This window comes from Bufo gargarizans, chromosome 4 (assembly GCF_014858855.1).
Source record: "Bufo gargarizans isolate SCDJY-AF-19 chromosome 4, ASM1485885v1, whole genome shotgun sequence".
NCBI lineage: Eukaryota > Metazoa > Chordata > Amphibia > Anura > Bufonidae > Bufo > Bufo gargarizans.
The window spans coordinates 364,308,019-364,325,129 of NC_058083.1; the positions used below are offsets into that span (position 1 = coordinate 364,308,019).

The following is a 17,111-nucleotide window of genomic DNA, read 5'->3' on the forward strand; positions in this document are numbered from 1 at the left end:
GCGCGGCCAATCTGGGGCCACGAGAATGACGAGCAGTCCCTTGGACCTGATCTTCCTGAGAAGCCGCGGAATGAGCGGAAGAGGCGGGAACATGTAAGGAAACCGTGAACCGACTCCACGGGATCACCAGTGCATCGCATGCCAGGGCCCAACGAAGTCCTCAACCTTGTTGTTGAACAGCGAGGACATGAAATCCACCTCCAGCTGACCCCACCTCTCGCAGTTGTCCCGAAAGACCTGCGGGTGAAAAGCCCACACGCCAGGATCGAGGCGCTCCAGGCTGAGAAAGTCCGCAATCCAGTTGTCTACGCCTGGAATGTGAACTGCCGATAGCGTCAGAACCTGTTTCTCCGCCCAGCTGAAAATCAGCGCAGTCTCCTCCATGACTGTCGGCATCCAGGTGACACCGTGGTGATTGATGTATGCCACCGCTGTGGAGTTGTCGGACTGCACCCGCACCGGACAACTCCTGAGATGGTCGGCCCAGTGTTGCAGAGAGAGAGCCGAATCGCCCTCAACTCCAGAACATTGATTGGAAGGGAGCGCTCCTCGCGTGACCATACCCCCTGGACCTAGAGATTTTCCAACACTCCCCCACAAACCATGAGGCCTGAGTCCGTTGTTAACACCCTCCAACGGAGAGGGAGAAATGAACGTCCCAATGTCAACATCGGAGAGGCCATCCACCATCTGAAGGCCCGGCGCACTGGGGCAAGGAGACGCATTGGCCGATCCAAGGAGTCTGGGGAGCGATCCCAGCTGGACAGAAAGGCTTGCTGAAGCGTTCTGGTATGGAATTGAGTATAGGGAAGAATCTGCAGACCAAGAGCGGCTAGTTTTTCTGGAGGCAAGAACACCTTGGCCTGACAAGTGTCCAGCACCATGCCAAGATAAGTCAACCGCTGCGATGGATAAAGACAAGACTTCTGCCTGACCCTCTGGTGAGACAACATCCTCATCTGACCGTCTCTCCTGAGAACATGCCTCTGCAGCTGAGGACACGTCGGAGTAAGACTGTCTAGTAGGAGGAGGAGAGGCCGAGGAAACGGGAGACACAGACACCCTTTGAGGGGGGATGTTCTGGCCCGTTTTGTGGAACGGCCGTGAAGGGCACACGCCCCATGATCCCCAAAGTCGGACCTGTCAAAGGACTGCCTCGAAGTCTTCTGCCCCCCTGGCTCCAGCCGGATCACCACCTTCGGTGTGCGGCCACTTGGTGAGGCGATTGCTGGCGGCCGTAGTGATGCAATTGCTGGTGGGAGACAGAGGTTCTTACTGGAACCTCTGGTCCTCCTTTTCTTTCGGAGAGTGGGAACGAGCAGGGGGTTTGGGTGACCCCCTGGTCTCCCGTCTTCTGCCGACAAACGCCTCAATATATCCACAATAGCTTTTTGGTATTGGAGACATCCTATACCACCCTAGACAGGGAAAGTGCCCATTCCGATTCTTCCATAGGTTGGGCAGCGGGAAGCAATGCGTCCGGAGCTGAGCCACTAGATGGCGGCACAGCACACGCGAAGCAGAGGGAATCTGACTGAGGGAATGAAAATTTTGTGCGACATGATGCACAGGCAAAATGACGAACCGCCTGCTTCGGGACCTGGGGCCTAGGTTCAGACATAATGACACCCCTGTCACCCCAATGAGGCAAATGGGAAGGTTAGGCCCTGCCAGAAGGGACAAACAACACTTACCCAGCCTATGTCCCTCCAAGCAGCCAACACCATCAGCGTCTCGCCAGATGCTTTAAATTCCGGAAGTAGGCGGAGCCTACTATCCCTCTGCTCTGTCACTTGCACAGGGCTGGGGCAAACAAAAGCCCCGTCCCCAGAAATGACGCAGGCCCTCAGCGCCCATCAGGCCGCGCCCCCTCGCTCTTAGGCCCCACCCCCCACGCTCTCTGGAATACACGCCATCATCCCCGGCTGAACCCAGACGCCGGCCAGGGAAAAATAAGCCGCGGGGGGAGCCCTACAGGAGTAGGCTGCATAGAAGTCAGGGCCTCAATTAATAATGGCCCCAGCAGACGCGCCGACCAGGAAGTGGCGTTCAGGAGGAAACTCCGGCCCCTCTCCTCTCCCCGGCGCGTTCAGGAGGATGCCGCTATGGAAACGGACTCCCCAGTAGTAGGCCCCAAATGCATCCGGGGCCCCAATGGCCCCGGTGGCCCTGTGGAAGCGGCAATGAGTACGATGGACAGCAGGAGCAGCCCACTGAGCCCTGCACCAGGTACCATTTAAACATTTACCGGGCTCCCATAGTACAGGGCGACCATCACATGGGGGGAGGAGAGGGTACTGGAGGAGGGGCACTGTGGGCAGTCTCCTACTCACCTCTCCTGGGTGGGAGTGCAGGCAGTTTTTACCCGGACTGCCTGAAGCTTCCCGCTAGAAGAAAAAAAAAAAAGATGGAAGGTCTGCCTCCTACAGACACTAAGCTAAAAACTGATTAGCTTGGTCCCTGCAGGAAGGGATAAAGCTCAAGAGGGTGGAGCTTACACTGTGTGCTTAGTGTCCGCCTCCTGGTGGCAACAGCTATACCCATGGTCAATGCCTGTGTCCCCCAATGAGAGGGATGAGAAACATAGTTTTGCTCATGAGGCCAAAGGGAACAAATTAAAATTTGGGAGATAATATAAATGTAATTTTATTATAACATATTTAAGAAGCTCTATCTATGTTGAACGTGAGCGCACACTGCAGAATCAGATGACATAAAGGAGTGACTCCCTAACCAGTTGTCTGCAAGGGCTAACCAAACGATAGGGCATATGTTGCAATAGACAACCCTCTGATGGGTACTTTAGGAGGTTGTGATTATTTTCAAGTAAAAGCACAGGTCTTTCTGATGAGGCTGCTAATTGCTATGAGCACCTCTTCTACTTTTCCTAGCTTCTCATTTCACTCATAACCCCATGTTGATGATCTGGGGAGATGTAATTTGCTTATGACCAGAAAAGAGGAGTATGGGAATACAATCAATTCTTCATACAATTAAACAGAACCTTGGTAGTAGAAGGTATCAGGATACCTTTTCCTGTAAAATGATCAGTGGAGTAAGTCACCTCCACAGCTGTTCCTCTCACCTGTCTCATAACATATTGTAACTGGTCAGACTCCAACACCATGGCTTTCAGGGCACTTGGCTTGCAAGGGATAAAGCTCTTATAGATGACTGGTGAAAAACATTTCATGGCATATCGCAGGTCACTGGACTGACGCCGTTCTTCTAGTATATCTTCAAACACCTCCCTTTTCTTGCTTCTGAACTTTCTCTGCTGTGAAGGCAATGGTGCAATGGTTAGGAGTAAATGGCAGCTACAATGTGGCAATTCTTTCCATTACTAGTCTATATCAAGATTTCACAAACGAGTGATATGAAGTAAACACCGATCAAAGAGGTCTTCTCTACTGTTTCTTCTGGCTGCATGCAAAAATAGTTGGGCCTTTACTGAATATGTACTATGTGGGCAAATGCTCCCATTGTCTTTAGGCTACATTCACACCACTGCTTATGCACTTTCGGGTCCTATTAAAGAAATGCCTATTCTTGTCCACATAACAGATAAGAATAGGACATGTTCTATGATTTGAGGGACAGCCATATGGAAGCACATACAGATGACATCCCTGTGCTGTGAGCATTTTTTTTTTCTTTTGCACCCCCCACGGAAATTAATGTGGGATCATCAAAAAATGCGGTTTGGACGCAGACTGAAAATATAGTCATGTGAATATAGCCTTATGGAAATGCAGGTACACCACACAGATCCAATTGTCAAGAACCTTCTAGAATACAGTAATAAATCAATGCATGGGAAAATTCTCTTGGTCTAATACCCGTTTAACCGCACTTCCATATTAGAAGGATGTATAAGCCAATGTATATGAAGGATGTATAAGCCAGACTCCTCTTCCCAGAGTCTGACAAGTATTACTATTCCATGCCTCCGGACAGCACGATGGTATAGAGCCCCTGTGTAGTGTGTTGCACTGATTCTTTTACTTTGCAAATCTAAAAGCCCCGTAGGAACAGAACAATGCAGTGCGCGAAGCCCCTCCTACATATAATAGGCCACTCCCAACAAACACTGTACAGCTGACATTCTATAGTTGCGGCCTGTCTCTACACATCATGCGGAGAGGGGAGGACCTGTCCTGGCTGCACTGCCTGCTTCACATTATACAATAAACAGCAGGGTACAGTCAGGAAGCTCCTCTGCTCTCCTCCCTCCCCAGATCCTGCTCAAGGCCCGTGGTTCCCTCCTACCATCCGCCCGTGGCCTGCTGCCCCCCTTGGTCGTCCTCACCCAGCTCTGAATCCTCCTTCTGCAAATGGCAGGGGGGGGGGGGGGAGCCGAAGCATCTCCTCTCCTACATAGCGCCCCATACCTCTTACATCTAGTGATGCAGGGGTGTGGAAATTAAAAGAAAAACTACTTGTCGAAGGACTAAAGCTGGGGCTCGATCTTCTTGCCCCTTATGACAATCCACTTGTCCTGATACAAAAAGTAATTTTAAATCAAAACCATATTTAAGTGAATCCCTTTAATGTACATGCCATACTGGGCCAGTGAATCCCTTTAATATACATGCCATACTGGGGCAGTGAATCCCTTTAATATACATGCCATACTGGGCCAGTGAATCCGTTTAATATACATGCCATACTGGGCCAGTGAATCCCTTTAATATACATGCCATACTGGGCCAGTGAATCCCTTTAATATACATGCCATACTGGGCCAGTGAATCCCTTTAATATACATGCCATACTGGGCCAGTGAATCCCTTTAATATACATGCCATACTGGGCCAGTGAATCCCTTTAACCACCTCCGGACCGCCTAACGCGCCGATGCGTCCGGAAGGTGGTTGCTTTTCTCCTCCTGGACGCATCGGCGCGTCATCTCGCGAGACGCGAGATTTCGCCGCAGCCGGCCCGCACATGCGCATCGCGGGCCGGCATTTCATAGAGGAGTATTTCGTCAGGACCTGCCAGCCAGCGATCATTGGCTGGCAGGTTGCTGATTTTCAAAAAAGCCAATCACAGAGCCATATAGCAGATCATATTTGTAAATATGATCTGTTATATGGCTGCCTGCTCCTCTGCTGGTTCTTTTCGTCGGTTGGATCCAGCAGAGGAGCAGGCTTCACAGTGAGTACACCAACAGTACATACTTAGCCCCAGATCACCCCCCTGAACCCCTATTAACCCTTTGATCACCCCTTCTAGCCCCTGTCAATCACTAGTGAAAGGAAAAAAAGTGATCAGTGCAAACTGTCACTTTTTTTTTTCACTGGTATTGACCGTTAGGTTTTAGGTATAGTTTAGGTCCCTTGGTTAGGTAGTTAGGGATCAGTTAGCGCCCAGCCCACCGCACCGCAGTCCGTTATTCGCTGATTAGCGTATCGCTAATCAGCATTTGTACTTTTATAGTATCTGGAAGTGATCAAAACTGATCACGGTCAGATCTATAACTGTATTAGTGTCACTTTAGGTTCGCCCTCCACCCAAAACGCAGTGTTTGCCCGATCAGGCCTGATCGGTCGCCCACACGTGCGTTCGCCCACACCCGCCCCACCGCAGTGACAAAAAAAATTTTTTTTTTGATCGCTGCACATCCACTTTACACGCACTGCGGCGATAAAAAAATCACTTTTGATATTTTTTATCAACCGCAGCGGCCTCCGGTACTTCGCTAGCCTCCCCTTTGTAAGACAGGCTTGCTTTTTTTACCTGGGTAGTCTCAGGGAATACCCCTAAATTTAGTTGCCCACATGTCAAACAGGGGGTATTCCTCTGAAGAGGCCTACAGGCTTCTGACCCAGTCGGATGAGGAGTGGGAACCCTCATCTGATGAATCCAGCGGGTCAGAATACGAACCTGTAGAAAGCAGCGGCTCTCTGACCCAAAGTTCGGACGAGGAGGCTGAGGTCCCTGATAGAACCAGGCGTACCCGGCCCCGTGTTGCTAGACCGCAGGTTGCGCAGGATCCGCTTCAAGAGCATCAGAGTGGGGCTGGTGCTGCCGGATTACGTGGTGAGGCATACACCAGCAGACCAGCCCATCCTGGACCTAGTACCAGCACTGCCGTACAACCTGGTGAAGTAGCGAGCACCAGAAGGGCAGTTGAAGCTGGTACGGTGGCACGAGCAGTAGTGACCCCGTCGCAGCCACCGCAAAGACGTGCCCGTAGAGCCCCTAGAATCCCAGAGGTGCTGGCAAACCCTGATTGGCAGCCCCCAACTTCAGCCGCACCTGTAGTTCCCCCTTTCACCGCCCTGTCTGGAGTTCGGGTTGAGACAGCTCAGATCGGTTCGGCCCTGGGATTTTTTGAGCTGTTCTTGACTGCGGAGCTCTTAGACATAGTCGTGGCAGAGACAAACCGGTATGCCACACAATTTATAACCGCTAACCCGGGAAGCTTTTATGCCCAGCCTTTCCGGTGGAAACCAGTCCAAGTTTCCGAATTTAAAACTTTTCTGGGCCTCCTCCTCAACATGGGCCTGACAAAAAAACATGAATTGCGGTCATATTGGTCCACGAACCCAATTCATCACATGCCCATGTTCTCTGGTGCAATGTCCAGGACACGATTTGAGACCATCCTGCGTTTCTTGCACTTTAGTGACAACACCGCCTCCCGTCCCAGAGGCCACCCTGCTTTTGACCGGCTCCACAAAATTCGGCCCCTCATAGACCATTTCAACCAGAAATTTGCAGATTTGTATACCCCTGAGCAAAACATCTGCGTAGACGAGTCCCTAATACATTTTACCGGGCGCCTTGGCTTCAAACAATACATCCCAAGCAAGCGCGCCCGGTATGGGGTCAAATTGTATAAGCTCTGTGAAAGGGCCACAGGCTATACCCACAAATTTCGTGTCTATGAGGGAAAAGATCAGACCCTGGAGCCGGTCGGTTGCCCTGACTACCTGGGGAGCAGTGGGAAGATAGTTTGGGACTTGGTGTCACCCTTATTCGGCAAGGGGTACCATCTTTATGTGGACAATTTTTACACAAGTGTGGCCCTCTTTAGGCATTTGTTTCTAGAACGGATTGGCGCCTGTGGTACCGCGCGAACTAGTCGCGCGGGCTTCCCCCAACGGCTCGTTAGCACCCGTCTTGCAAGGGGGCAGAGGGCCGCACTGTGTAACGAAGAACTGCTCGCGGTGAAATGGAGAGACAAGCGTGACGTTTACATGCTCTCCTCCATTCACGCAGACACGACAATACAAATTGAGCGAGCAACCCGTGTCATTGAAAAGCCCCTCTCAGTCCACGACTATAACCTCCACATGGGAGGGGTCGACTTCAATGACCAGATGTTGTCTCCGTATTTAGTTTCCCGCAGAACCAGACGCTGGTATAAGAAGGTGTCTGTATATTTGATTCAATTGGCGCTGTATAATAGTTTTGTTCTCTACAGTAAGGCTGGGAGAACTGGATCCTTCCTCAAATTTCAGGAAGAGATCATTGAGAACCTCCTGTATCCAGAAGGTTCCGTGGCCCCATCCACCAGTGTAGTTAGCCGTCTACACGAGCGACATTTCCCCAATGTCGTTGCTGGTACCTCAACCCAACCGTCACCCCGAAAAAGATGTCGTGTCTGTAGCAGGAGTGGAATAAGGCGTGACACCCGGTATTTCTGTCCTGACTGTCCTGACCACCCTGCCCTATGCTTAGGGGATTGTTTCCGAAAGTACCACACACAGGTACACCTAGCATAGGGATCACATCTCACCAGGATAGGCACACAGGGCTATTAGGGCCCATTCACTCACACAGCTGCTGCAAACGTCTCCTTTCACATGGGACAAAGTGCATAACGCACTTCGCCACATCTTTGGGCGCTTTGCACATTGACCCATGGGGGAGGAGAGGTTTGTTCTATAAAGGTAAAAAAAAAAAAAAAAAAAAAAAAAAAAAACAGGTAAGCAAACAGGTTAATGTTTAGTTCCAAAAGTTAAAGTTACATGTTCTGTTCCAAAGTTAATAAAATTATTGCGTTGTGGCCTGGTTTTTTTTTTTTTTTTTTTTTTGTCTTTTTACCTTCCAGGTGGACCAACCGATGAACTAGCTGCAGCACCGATGTGCATTCTGACAGAAGCATTGCGCTGCTGTCAGATTACACGCAAGTCGGTGTATGCGGCGCTGCAAGACGGGATTTTCTCCTCTGCAGTGACAGATACGTTTGCCGAAGCATACGAGCTGAGGAGGAGGCGGCGTTCCTATGCTTTGGCAAGCATTTTGTATATATATATATATATATATATATATATATATATATATATATATAAAAAAAATCCCGGCAATGATTTATTCATCCACATCTATTGATGCGAATGGAGAAATCTGGTTTGCCAGGGCATACGAGCTAAGTGGGTATGGATGTAGGGCGGAGCTCCTATGTCCTGGCAGACGCCTTTCCCCTCCATTTTTTTTTTTTGGCAGAGATTTTTTCATCCACATTGATCGATGCGAATGAAGAAATCTGTGCCGTTCATTTTTTTCTTTCAGCCCAGAAGCTGAACGGAAAAAAAAATCTCATTACCTGTATGCTCAATATAAGGAGAATAGCAGAAACTCCTAATGCTGGCCATACATGTAATGATTGCGGAGACCCTCAAATGCCAGGGCAGTACAAACACCCCACAACTGACCCCATTTTGGAAAGAAGACACCCCAAGGTATTTGCTGAGGGGCATATTGAGTCCATGAAAGATTGAAATTTTTGTCCTAAGTTAGCGGAAAGTGAGACTTTGTGAGAAAAAACAAAAAAAAATCAATTTCCGCTAACTTATGCGAAAAAAAAAAAATTCTATGAACTTGCCAGGCCCCTCATTGGATACCTTGGGGTGTCTTCTTTCCAAAGTGGGGTCACATGTGGGGTATTTATACTGCCCTGGCTTTTTAGGGGCCCTAAAGCGTGAGAAGAAGTCTGGGATCCAAATGTCTAAAAATGCCCTCCTAAAAGGAATTTGGGCCCCTTTGCGCATCTAGGCTGCAAAAAAGTGTGACACATCTGGTATCGCCGTACTCAGAAGAAGTTGGGGAATGTGTTTTGGGGTGTCATTTTACATATACCCATGCTGGGTGAGAAAAATATCTTGGTCAAATGCCAACTTTGTATAAAAAAATGGGAAAAGTTGTCGTTTGCCAAGATATTTTTCTCACCCAGCATGGGTATATGTAAAATGACACCCCAAAACACATTCCCCAACTTCTCCTGAGTACGGCGATACCAGATGTGTCACACTTTTTTGCTGCCAAGGTGGGCAAAGGGGCACATATTCCAAAGTGCACCTTTCGGATTTTGCAGGGCATTTTTTACACATTTTGATTGCAAGGTACTTCTCACACATTTGGGCCCCTAAATTGCCAGGGCAGTATAACTACGCCACAAGTGACCCCATTTTGGAAAGAAGACACCCCAAGGTATTCCGTGAGGGGCACGGCGAGTTCCTAGAATTTTTTATTTTTTGTCACAAGTTAGCGGAAAATGATGATTTTTTTTTTTTCTCTTTTTTCCTTACAAAGTCTCATATTCCACTAACTTGCGACAAAAAATAAAAAATTCTAGGAACTCGCCATGCCCCTCACGGAATACCTTGGGGTGTCTTCTTTCCAAAATGGGGTCACTTGTGGCGTAGTTATACTGCCCTGGCAATTTAGGGGCCCATATGTGTGAGAAGTACTTTGCAATCAAAATCTGTAAAAAATGACCGGTGAAATACGAAAGGTGCACTTTGGAATATGCGCCCCTTTGCCCACCTTGGCATCAAAAAAGTGTCACACATCTGGTATCGCAGTACTCAGGAGAAGTTGGGGAATGTGTTTTGGGGTGTCATTTTACATATACCCATGCTGGGTGAGAGAAATATCTTGGCAAAAGACAACTTTTCCCATTTTTTTTTATACAAAGTTGGCATTTGACCAAGATATTTTTCTCACCCAGCATGGGTATATGTAAAATGACACCCCAAAACACATTCCCCAACTTCTCCTGAGTACGGCGATACCAGATGTGTCACACTTTTTTGCTGCCAAGGTGGGCAAAGGGGCACATATTCCAAAGTGCACCTTTCGGATTTTGCAGGGCATTTTTTACACATTTTGATTGCAAGGTACTTCTCATACATTTGGGCCCCTAAATTGCCAGGGCAGTATAACTACGCCACAAGTGACCCCATTTTGGAAAGAAGACACCCCAAGGTATTCCGTGAGGGGCATGGCGAGTTCCTAGAATTTTTTATTTTTTGTCGCAAGTTACTGGAATATGAGACTTTGTAAGGAAAAAAGAGAAAAAAAAAAAAATCATCATTTTCCGCTAACTTGTGACAAAAAATAAAAAATTCTAGGAACTCGCCGTGCCCCTCACGGAATACCTTGGGGTGTCTTCTTTCCAAAATGGGGTCACTTGTGGCGTAGTTATACTGCCCTGGCAATTTAGGGGCCCAAATGTATGAGAAGTACCTTGCAATCAAAATGTGTAAAAAATGCCCTGCAAAATCCGAAAGGTGCACTTTGGAATATGTGCCCCTTTGCCCACCTTGGCAGCAAAAAAGTGTGACACATCTGGTATCGCCGTACTCAGGAGAAGTTGGGGAATGTGTTTTGGGGTGTCATTTTACATATACCCATGCTGGGTGAGAAAAATATCTTGGTCAAATGCCAACTTTGTATAAAAAAAAATGGGAAAAGTTGTCTTTTGCCAAGATATTTCTCTCACCCAGCATGGGTATATGTAAAATGACACCCCAAAACACATTCCCCAACTTCTCCTGAGTACGGCGATACCACATGTGTGACACTTTTTTGCTGCCAAGGTGGGCAAAGGGGCGCATATTCCAAAGTGCACCTTTCGGATTTCACCGGTCATTTTTTACACATTTTGATTGCAAAGTTCTTCTCACACATTTGGGCCCCTAAATTGCCAGGGCAGTATAACTACACCACAAGTGACCCCATTTTGGAAAGAAGACACCCCAAGGTATTCTGTGAGGGGCATGGCGAGTTCCTAGAATTTTTTATTTTTTGTCGCAAGTTAGTGGAAAATGAGACTTTGTAAGAAAAAAATAAAAATAAAAAATCATCATCATTTTCCGCTAACTTGTGACAAAAAATAAAAAGTTCTATGAACTCACTATGCCCATCAGCGAATACCTTAGGGTGTCTACTTTCCGAAATGGGGTCATTTGTGGGGGTTTTCTACTGTCTGGGCATTGTAGAACCTCAGGAAACATGACAGGTGCTCAGAAAATCAGAGCCGTTTCAAAAAGCGGAAATTCACATTTTTGTACCATAGTTTGTAAATGCTATAACTTTTACCCAAACCATTTTTTTTTTGCCCAAACATTTTTTTTTTATCAAAGACATGTAGAACTATAAATTTAGCGAAAAATTTATATATGGATGTCGTTTTTTTTGCTAAATTTCACAGCTGAAAGAGAAAAATGTCATTTTTTTGCAAAAAAATCGTTATATTTTGATTAATAACAAAAAAAGTAAAAATGTCAGCAGCAATAAAATACCACCAAATGAAAGCTCCATTAGTGAGAAGAAAAGGAGGTAAAATTCATTTGGGTGGTAAGTTGCATGACCGAGCGATAAACGGTGAAAGGAGTGTAGTGCCGAAGTGTAAAAAGTGGCCTGGTCATGAAGGGGGTTTCACCTAGCGGGGCTGAAGTGGTTAATGTACATGCCATACTGGGGCAGTGAATCCCCTTAATGTACATGCCATGCTGGGGCAGTGAATCCGCTTGATGTACATGCCATACTGGGGCAGTGAATCCCCTTGATGTACATGCCAGTATGGGGAAGTCCCCCCCCCTATTCATGGAGGGTGAGTGGCTGGAAGTTGGAACCTGGCAGCACTCCTATTGACACTTCAATGCCAGGGAGAAGAAGCAGAGCGGCAGCCTGACAGCAGAGCATAGCTGACCCAGAGCAGTCACCACACACACTACCTGCTGGGCTATCTATCATGGCACGGGCTGCCACCATGTGAGGAGCTCCTACTACAGCCGCTGACTAACGTGTGCCTCCGCTAGGAGCTGACTTCCGACCCGTGGCGCCCAACTTCCGGCCTGCACAGGAGCGCTGATAACTAGTGATGGGAAGTTCGGATCTTTTAGGTGAATCGGTTCATTTGAATCAGCTCATTCAAATAAACCGATTCATGAATCGGATCTTCGGTTCACTTGGTGAGTCAGACTGCTGAGCTGACTCGCAAGTGAACCGAAGACTCTAGGTGACGGTGTGCATGCGCAGATGCTATAAACATTCGATTCACTTGCTGCTGCTGATTCAGTGCAGTCGGCTCTTCAGCTCTCTGAACTCTGATTAGTATTGAGTGAGTCAGGAAGAGTTATTTATTATAGTAAAGGGAAGCTGAGGCTGACGCCGGACATGAGGACAATAGACTTGTATTATGGTGTAAAGCAAAACTGAAGGCTTTAAAAGGCATTCCATTTGCTTTCCGTCCTCATAGAAGTCTATGCAAATCAAAATGGATCCGTCTGGGTCCCGTTATGCAAGACGGAAAACTAAGTCCTGTCGACACGACAGGACCCAGACGGATCTGTTATGATTTCCATAGACTTTTACGATGACGGAAAGCAAAACGGAATGCCTCTTAAAGGTTTCCGTTTTGCATTCCATTTTATGGTTTACGTTATTTTCTGTTATAACCCTTTTATAAAAGAAAGCCATAACGGAATCCATAAAGGTGATGTGAACCCACCCTTAGTTATATAGCTACTGAATGACATGCTTTTAACTTATATATCTCCTGAGAAGCCAATTCGATTCTAAAGGGTTAATTTAATTCAACCTGTAATCTAAACTCTGTGTCATCTGTCCCTTCTCTTATCTCTCTGCTCCTGTCCCTTAATCTTATCACTGCTGCAACAAAAGCAGCCTCAGTGTAAACTGTTCTAGAGTCTGACTCACTGCTCTTTTAACTCAATGAATCGAATGAGTCACTAACTAAGTCGGATCTTTAGATTCTTTTAACTTGTGACTCATTCGATTCATTTCTATTCTTAGACTCCCTGCACTTGTGTGACTCTTGTGTAGACCGAGCTGCTAGTGTGCTGTGCTTGCCTCTTGCCCCCTCAGCTCTGGTCGGTGATTGGTTGGTGGGCGGTGAGGGGTGGGGCTGGCAGAAGCCAGCTTCCACTCTAAGATCATATTACGCTCCTCCCCGTCCCTCCCTAAGGGTCCCTGCTGCCAGCGTGAGGTGATCGTCTCTGTCTGCATTGTCTATGAACACTGCGGTAAGCAGCCTGGACTTGCTGCACGGGGCTGTGTATTAGAGGAAAACACGGCGCAACCCTAGCCCTGCTACTTGCCCGCAGGGCTAAGCTGCCTGCACAAACTACCTGCCCGGCGCCTGGAACTGCATGTCCCGGGCGTCGGGCGATAGGAATTCCACACCCCTGTGATGTCACCTTTATTGTAGATATTCTCTTTCTTTATCTTCTCCATTCAGACCAGACCGCCATGATGATTTTTCAGCCATCTCCTGTCTCTGCAGAGATTGGCAAACAGACATTAGTTTCCCACATATCCATCATCTTCTGAACACACTTTCCTGCCACCCCCAATACTATACTGCAGAAATAGTCCCCCTGGAAATACTACTACCACACAGATGCCCCCTTCAACAATTATTGGCACACAGTGTTTTAAAAAATAATTGCGCCCAGACACTAATAGTGTAAAGATAATGTCCCCCAAAAATTATTGTGCTAAGCTGATACTGTGGCAGGGTGCCCCCCAAAGTAACAGGGCTCCCCAAAATAGAAATAATTCTCTGCCAGAGCACACTTAGTAGTAATAATGCCCCTATAATGCCCATACTAGTAATCATGTTCCTCATAGCCCCCCAGTAGTAGCAAAGTCTGCATAATACCTCCTAGTACAAATAATTGTCCCTACAATATGACAGTACATGAATAACCCCCGCTTAGTGCCCGCTGTTGAGCTAATGTCCCCATAATGTATGCCAGTATAAAATACCCCTATATAGTGCTCCTCTCCCCCTTCCCCATAGTGTCCCCCATAATATGCCAGTAAAAAATGCCCCTTCTAAGTGCCACCATATGCCCCAATAGTGCCCCCAAATAATGCCCCATAGTGGCGCTCTCCCCTATAGTGCCTCCCATAATGTGCCAGTAAAAAAATACCCCCTTAGTGCCACCAAATTCCATAGTGTCCCCCATAATATGCCAATAAGAATAAAGGCCCCTTTAGAGCCCCCCACTTCCCCATAGTGCCCCCAAATAATGCCCCTATAGTGCCACCAGATGCCACATAGTGCTATTCTCCCCTATAGTGCCCCCATAATGTGTCAATAAAAAAAGCCCATTTAGACACCCCAGATGCCCCCATAGTGCTTCTCTCCCCCATGGCCCCCCCCCCATAATGTGCCAGTAAAAAATGCCACCATATGCCCCAATAGTGCTCCACTCCTCCATAGTGCTGCTCTCCCCTATAGTGCCTCCCATAATGTGGCAGTAAAAAATGCCCCCCTAGTGCCACCAGATGCCATAATGCCCTCATGTGCCAATAAGAAAAAAAGGCCCCTTTAGAACCCCCACTTCCCCATAGTGCCCCCAAATAATGCCCCTATAGTGCCACCAGATGCCCCCTAGTGCCGTTCTCCCCTATAGTGCCCCCCATAATGTGTAAAAAAAAAAAAGCCCCTTTAGAGCCACCATAGTGCTCCTCTCCCCCATGGTGCCCCCCCAAATAATGTCCCTATAGAGCCACCAGATGCCCCATAGTGCCCCCCATAGAGTGTAAAAAAAAAAAGCCCCTTTAGAGCCCCCATAGTGCTCCTCTCCCCCATAATGCCCCCCAAATAATGCCCCTATAGTGCCACTAGATGCCTCATAGTGCCGTTCTCCCCTATAGTGCCCCCCATAGTGTGTAAAAAAAAAAAAAAAAAAAGCCCCTTTAGAGCCCCCATAATGCTCCTCTCCCCCATGGTGCCCCCCCCCCCCATAATGTGCCAGTAAGAAGTGCCACCCCAAAAAAAATGGGGCTGTAAGAATTGTCAGATGCCAGCCCCCCCCCTCCAAAAAAACAAACAAAAAGAAAAAAAAAACTGATACTTACCTCCATCAGCAGCGATGTGATGCAGGCCTCTTCCGGCCTGTGTCCCTGCTGTGTGAGCCGGCCTCTGATAGGCTGCAGGCATTAGTGCCTGCGGCCTATCAGAAGAACAGGGGAGGGACACACCTCTCCCCTGCCACAGCACAGCCATCTGTATCGCTGTCCTGAGGACGGCGATACAGATCGATATGGAGATGAGCGCTTCCACAATGGAAGCGCTCATCTCCTACTGCCCCCCCGGCACCCCCCACCGCTTCCGGAATTACATCCAGGGCCACGCCGCCTGTGGTGATCGGCGGTGCGGCCCTGAAGGATAAAAAAAGTATTGTCGGTTGTTCTAGGGGGGGTCCAGACCCGCTGGACCACCGCTGTAGGTGCGCCACTGCTCATGTGCACAGCCCCATAGAAATGAATGGGTCCGGATTCAGTGCAGGTGCAATGCGTTCACCTCATACATTGCACCCGAGCGGAAAGCTGTTCGAACAGATTATTCCTGCAACTAACAGACCAGAGATCAGCAACCTTTGGCACTCCAGAAGCTGTAAAACTACAACTCCCAGCATGCAAACATGCTCAGCTGCTATTCTAACTCCCATAGAAGTGAATGTAGCACTCTGAGAGTTTTAGTTTCTGAACAGCTTGGGTGACGGAGGTTGCTGATCCCTACTCTAGACCAAAGGACCACCTATGTTTTTCTCAACAATCTGGACACATATGAACATGGGACCAACATAAATCAACAGGTCGGCCAGTTTCACAAATCTGCTGACAGATGCCTTTTAAATAGGGTTTTCTGAGATTTCGATATTGAAGATCTATCCACTGCGCCTGCGCCCGAAGGAAGGAAGCCAGCACCAGGAGAGCGTCCTTCACTCACTGAGCTGAATACTAACCTGGACGGCGTAGGCGCGGGATGTACGTGACGATGAGGAGAACTCGACAGTCAATCAACGGGACATTGGCATGCCAAAGGGTGCGTAGACCGAGCCTCTAGGTGCTGAAGCAACGCCCTAATAGCACCTTTTATTTTAAGAGAACGGCAGCAGACAGGGAATTATAAATCACACAGTTATGTAGTGCTGACATTAGCCCATCACTAATGTCAGTCAGCTACATAGTATTATTTCTCATGACAGAAACCCTTTAAGTGGAGAATCCTGTGTTTGTCTCATTGCATATTAAAATTCTAGAGTGAGTGAAGAGAAGGATGAATGCACCACCTCCAGCACTACATACAGTAGATCAGATAGAACTGCTCACAGGCACCAGACATCCACCAAGCTGGCAGCGCCCCCTGCCTCCGCCCTGTGTAACAGGCACTTACTAAGTACAGCGTGCCCATAGCGCCGGCCATCGGTGCCCTCCAACTTCAGTGGGCGCTCGATCTTACTGTCATCACCGGCTCCCCTCACACGGTAGGAACGTGTTATACAGAAGCACAGGAAGGGGTGGAGAGCACGACAACTGTCACGGTCATTTTGACAGCTACGGAAGCCTCATATAGTACAAACATCCAGCCAGCTCTGCGGCCGGATTCTACGGCAGCTGCTGGAGGACAATCTTTCTCGAGGGAGCGTTTCCGCTCAGCCGTAGCCAGGAAGTAACCACGTGTGTGGTGTTGCACTGAGGGCAGTTGTAATCAGGACTGGAACAAGCCTCTCACAATGACTGAAGTGCGGGACCAGCTGGACTCCGTGCTGAGCTCCTTGTATGACTTTGGTGAGTATGTCGTGCACCTTCCCGTGGCTGGAGATGGATTTCATATGTTTTACCAGGTCCAGACATTCACCCAGCACAGAGAACCTGTAACAGGATATCACATATCCACCTACATGAAATCCCCTTAACCAGCTCAGCTCCCCTAGCTTAAACCCCCTTAATGACCAGACCACTTTTTACACTTTCGCACTACATTACTTTCACCGTTTATTGCTCGGTCATACAACTTACCACCCAAATTAATTTTACCTCCTTTTCTTCTCACT

General features: G+C 48.1%; 2 protein-coding genes across 3 annotated transcripts in view; one reads left to right on the forward strand and one right to left on the reverse strand.

Annotated features, from left to right (window-relative positions):
- The window catches only part of GNPAT (glyceronephosphate O-acyltransferase), a 57,622-nt gene extending 41,032 nt beyond the window's left edge, over nucleotides 1-16,590 (reverse strand). For both annotated transcript variants that reach the window (XM_044288754.1, XM_044288753.1), the window contains exons 1-2: nucleotides 16,451-16,590; nucleotides 3,086-3,277 (exon numbers count right to left, since the gene is read on the reverse strand). In XM_044288754.1, coding sequence (XP_044144689.1) covers nucleotides 3,086-3,277; nucleotides 16,451-16,480 — 222 coding nt within the window. In that variant the 5' untranslated portion in view covers nucleotides 16,481-16,590. The remainder of the gene's footprint in view (nucleotides 1-3,085; nucleotides 3,278-16,450) is intronic.
- A 122-nt stretch (nucleotides 16,591-16,712) lies between these two features.
- The window catches only part of C4H1orf131 (chromosome 4 C1orf131 homolog), a 90,969-nt gene continuing 90,570 nt past the window's right edge, over nucleotides 16,713-17,111 (forward strand). The window contains exon 1 of the mRNA XM_044288756.1: nucleotides 16,713-16,845. Within this exon, the coding sequence (XP_044144691.1) occupies nucleotides 16,791-16,845 (55 nt within the window). The 5' untranslated portion in view covers nucleotides 16,713-16,790. The remainder of the gene's footprint in view (nucleotides 16,846-17,111) is intronic.